At 48.1% G+C, this 1,898-nt stretch overlaps 1 protein-coding gene across 1 annotated transcript; it reads right to left on the bottom strand.

The window, feature by feature from the left end:
- Window positions 1-810: 810 nt before the first annotated feature.
- Window positions 811-1,437, bottom strand: LOC121502768 (uncharacterized). Its single transcript, XM_041776477.1, has one exon. It carries the CDS (start codon window positions 1,435-1,437, stop codon window positions 811-813), a length of 627 nt encoding a protein of 208 aa, XP_041632411.1.
- Window positions 1,438-1,898: the final 461 nt, after the last annotated feature.

Genomic DNA, 1,898 nt, shown 5'->3' with positions numbered 1-1,898 from the left:
GTCGGTAACAGGACAAGGACAGAAGACTGTATGTTACTGAGTGAGGTCTGTTCGTCTGTCGCAACAATAGGAGAGAGTGACAGAGACAGCTTGAGATTGTCTAGAATTGACGTATGAGTGAAAAGTAAGAAAAGGTGAAAGGGCCACAGGAAAAGTGGCGTGATGACAGATACGATTTGACTGCGCAGGCGAACAGAACTGGCTAGCTCGACTACGGTGGGATTAAAGAACGGTTATCTCCGACATATATATAGATAATGTTGCAATATAAATTTAAAACAATAAACACATTTAAAACAGCACTTAAAATGCATTAAAATTAAAATTAAGAAAAAAGCATCTCAATTTTCTAAAAAAGCTGGAATTCCCGCTGCTCGCTGTTTTAAAAATTTTCCAACAATCATACTTCAAAAACAGCTGAATTTGACGGGAAAAAAGCGGAAATGACATCACTGCTCTCCATTGCCGCATCGCAAGCTGTCTTGATCCTCGCAGATATCTCGTCTGCGCAAGTGTTTGCGTCGCCAGAAATGGTATTGCCATCCATGTTTTCTAGGAGTTCCTCGACATTTAGAGTGCCTACTTTGTAGGCAGGTTGCCGATTCAGAAGGCTCGGCAGGGAGTGACTCGTCTTTATCACTATCGCTGCGTGGTCGCTGTAGGTGAGGAGGTCAGTGACTTCCCAGTAGACGTTCCTAGTGAGCTCCGGGCTGGCGAAGGTTAGGTCGATAATTGATTCTCAGCCTGCCTTGCTGTATGTGCATTTGCCTCCGTCGTTAAAAAGGCAGACATCCAGGGTCGCCAGGGCATCTAGTAAGGCGGTTCCCCTCTGAGTTGTTGCCGTGCTCCCCCACGTGGTGGACCACGCGTTGAAGTCCCCGGGGGGCGGCTTCGTACGGCCACGGCTGGCCTCTCGTCGGCGGAGTCCTCGTCGGTCGTCAAGTCAAAGAGTTGGCTTGCCGATGGCCCATCCACCTGGCGTGGGGCGACGGCGGCGTGGTATCCGCGTGACGTGGTCGGCGGTGACTGGCTCGGTGACGAGGCCGCGCAGGTAGTTATCGGGCAGCGGGGTGCGTATGGACCCGGCCCGAAAACCGGGGATCGTCCCCGAGCGTCTTGGGCAATCTCCTGGATTACATCCTTGAATGCATCTATGTGCATACTCGGCGGAAGGTAGCAGCTGTATATTGTAGTCGCCTGGCACTTGGCCCTGGCGTAGCCAGGTATCGAAGCTCTCTGCGATAGGTGTTCCGGAGGCTGTCCACAGCTCCAGATGGCAGCCCCGCCATCCGCGCTTTGCTGCCATACTCCTTCTGGTTTTGCCTTGTAGGGTTCACTCAGTATGGCGATGTCGATTCTCTGCTCGATCGCCGTCTGCGACAGTAAGTCTTGGGCTGCTCTGCAGTGGTTTAGGTTAAGCTGGAGAAACTTAACCATTCTGCATATACTAGGCGGCTCTCTGGTATTCTGGGCAGGTCCTGCTTATTGTAGCGTGCTCTGTCTCCTTCGCGTGTGTGTGTGAGTGTGTGTGCTTAGTTTTAGTCTTAATTTTAGGTATAATATGTACATAAGTAGTCTAAGCTTAAATTGTAAGGTATTATTTACATATATATATATTCAAAAATTGTCGTGAACTTTCATAGCGAACGGTCGTGTTTTTGTTTTGCGCTCCGAACTTTTGTGTTGTTTTGCATTTAAAAACCACCGGGGTCCAGATTTTAACTTGTTAAAATACAATATATAACTTTGCCGTTTTGCTACGCGAGTGCATGTGCATGTGTCTTTAAGTGTTTATTTAATATATACATATATCTCATTTAATCACTTTTAGTTTTTTGCGTTTTCCTGCCTCCTCTTTGTGTAGTCCCGTTTATCTGCGTCTAGCTGCACTTAGGCGG

This window comes from Drosophila kikkawai, chromosome 3L (genome assembly GCF_030179895.1).
Source record: "Drosophila kikkawai strain 14028-0561.14 chromosome 3L, DkikHiC1v2, whole genome shotgun sequence".
Taxonomy (NCBI): domain Eukaryota; kingdom Metazoa; phylum Arthropoda; class Insecta; order Diptera; family Drosophilidae; genus Drosophila; species Drosophila kikkawai.
This window is presented reverse-complemented; position numbering and strand designations above follow the sequence as displayed.